At 49.0% G+C, this 1,769-nt stretch overlaps 1 protein-coding gene across 1 annotated transcript; it reads right to left on the reverse strand.

Moving 5' to 3' along the window:
- Window positions 1-277: 277 nt before the first annotated feature.
- On the reverse strand, window positions 278-1,220 carry LOC147986320 (uncharacterized). Its single transcript, XM_087541960.1, has 4 exons — window positions 1,098-1,220; window positions 839-1,012; window positions 389-754; window positions 278-304 (listed from the first exon to the last, which is right to left on the reverse strand). The coding sequence occupies exons 1-4, from the start codon at window positions 1,218-1,220 to the stop codon at window positions 278-280; spliced, it is 690 nt and encodes a 229-aa protein (XP_087398086.1).
- Between the last annotated feature and the right edge of the window lie 549 nt (window positions 1,221-1,769).

Consider the following 1,769-nt stretch of genomic DNA (forward strand, 5'->3'; position numbering starts at 1 on the left):
GGTTCCCTGCATGTTGAAAAGACATATTAACGGGATATATGACTGTTTTGAAGGCATGATATGCTTTGGGTGAATAGATTGGGGATGAACTAACCGGCAAGGCGCCAATGTTCTGTGCCACAAACTCCTCAAAGGTAAGTAGCCTTGGTTGTGGTGGAGGACATTGTGCTGGTTGCAATTGAGGAAACCTGCCGGCCGCCATTTCTTGAAAAGCGTGCTACACCTGGCGATCCCTCTGCTCATGGTATGCATAAAGGCTCTCGTGCCACACCATGGTCTACTGGCGTGTGTACTCCATGTAGGCCTACGGTATGACATGATGGAACTCATAAAACAACTAAATGCGGAAAATAAAGTGAGCAATGAAGATTAGAGGGAAAATACTTACAGATTGCCGCTCCTGAAAGAGGGACTGTGACTGTGCACTGGTCATGGGCGTGCTCGTGCGCTGGCTCAGACTCGGGTCGATCCGATGGAGCTGTGTGTAGGAGATAGTAGGAGTGATCACAACATCGAGAACCGCCTCCCAACCGTGCTCCTTGGGCCCCATGCACACCACCACCCTCTCGTCCAGATCCGCCACAATGGGGTCAGGTGTGTCAGGATGTAACCTCAGATACCCATCAGAGTAGGCCTTCTTCCTCTGTGCGGTCTTCTTGCCGTAGTACTTGGGCTCGCCAGCCTTGGAGTCCTTCCGCGTATGGGCGATCTCCCACGCCTCCATGTGTGAGAGCGGCCGCTTCAGTTTCTCCTCCTGCACAACCAAACAGAGGTTAGTCATACATAAGAAAGTGACGGTAAATAGAAGAAGAAGAATGTTTAATGGGGTTAGTCATACATTAAGTGTCTTGTGGAGAAAGTGGTTTTGGTTTCCCTGAGCATGTACTCCCTCCTTCCCTCGGTTAGCCTTGTTTTTGCTGCTCGTAGCCGCCCAGGCTCCATCTGTATCACACCAAACATCCACCAATGCCGCCCAAGACTCGTCTTTTCCATAACACCAATTTGGACACACCTACATAATGAAAGCATAATGACATGTCAACACGAAACGGTGAAATGTACCACAAACATCGGAATGAAAAATCTTTTATACTTACCGCCAAGTACTCGTGCCTCTCCAGGGTAATGCCCATCCTCCGCGCTACTTCCTTGGTCATCTTCACACCAAGAGCGTCGTGATAGTATGTCGAGATGGCCACATAGCGCACCTCGTACTGCATCTGCTGGGCCTTCTTCTTGCATTGGCGCAACACGATCTGGTCGGCTCTGGCCTTGTGCTCCGGAAGAACTCGATAGAATTTCTACAATCATGCATGAAACAAGAATGGAAGAAGCCATGAGTTAAATCATTCATGAAACTAGAATGGACTTGTGCTTCTGAAGAGAACTCACCCAGAAAGTAGTGATCACGGCCTTCACATGGGTCTCATGGTCCGCGTGGAGGGATGCTTCCCAGTGGTCCCAGCTCGTGGCCAAAACCCGACGGTCCGGGTGCCTGATGGGATCCGGACAGTACAACCCCGACAAGTATAACTTCAGCAAGACGGTGATGAGGCCGTTGGGAATACGGACCCCTTTAGAATATATCCAGTTGCTGCAAAAGAATGAACTATTAGCATGTGACAAGAAAAATAAATAACAACCGGAATGAGCATGTGACAAGTAAAATAATGAAATTATTATAAAGTGGCACTTACTCTTTCCCCGTGGGCTCAATGAGCCACTTTTGCTCCTCAGTAGCAGGAACCTGCTTTGGTAGCTTTGCGTTA

The sequence above is a fragment of the Triticum urartu genome, chromosome 2A (assembly GCF_056163025.1).
Source record: "Triticum urartu cultivar PI428250 chromosome 2A, HENAU_Tu73, whole genome shotgun sequence".
NCBI classification, from domain to species: Eukaryota; Viridiplantae; Streptophyta; class Magnoliopsida; order Poales; family Poaceae; genus Triticum; species Triticum urartu.

What these genes read in the sequence shown, in the direction of transcription:
- LOC147986320 (XM_087541960.1), bottom strand. Translation starts at nt 1,220, where the DNA reads ATGCAGTACGAGGTGCGCTATGTGGCCATCTCGACATACTATCACGAC. An exon ending in TTCTCCACAAGACACTTAAT is followed by an intron (nt 755 to 838) that starts GTATGACTAACC and finishes TTGGTTGTGCAG; the next exon opens with GAGGAGAAACTGAAGCGGCC. An exon ending in TCTTTCAGGAGCGGCAATCT is followed by an intron (nt 305 to 388) that starts GTAAGTATTTTC and finishes GTCATACCGTAG; the next exon opens with GCCTACATGGAGTACACACG.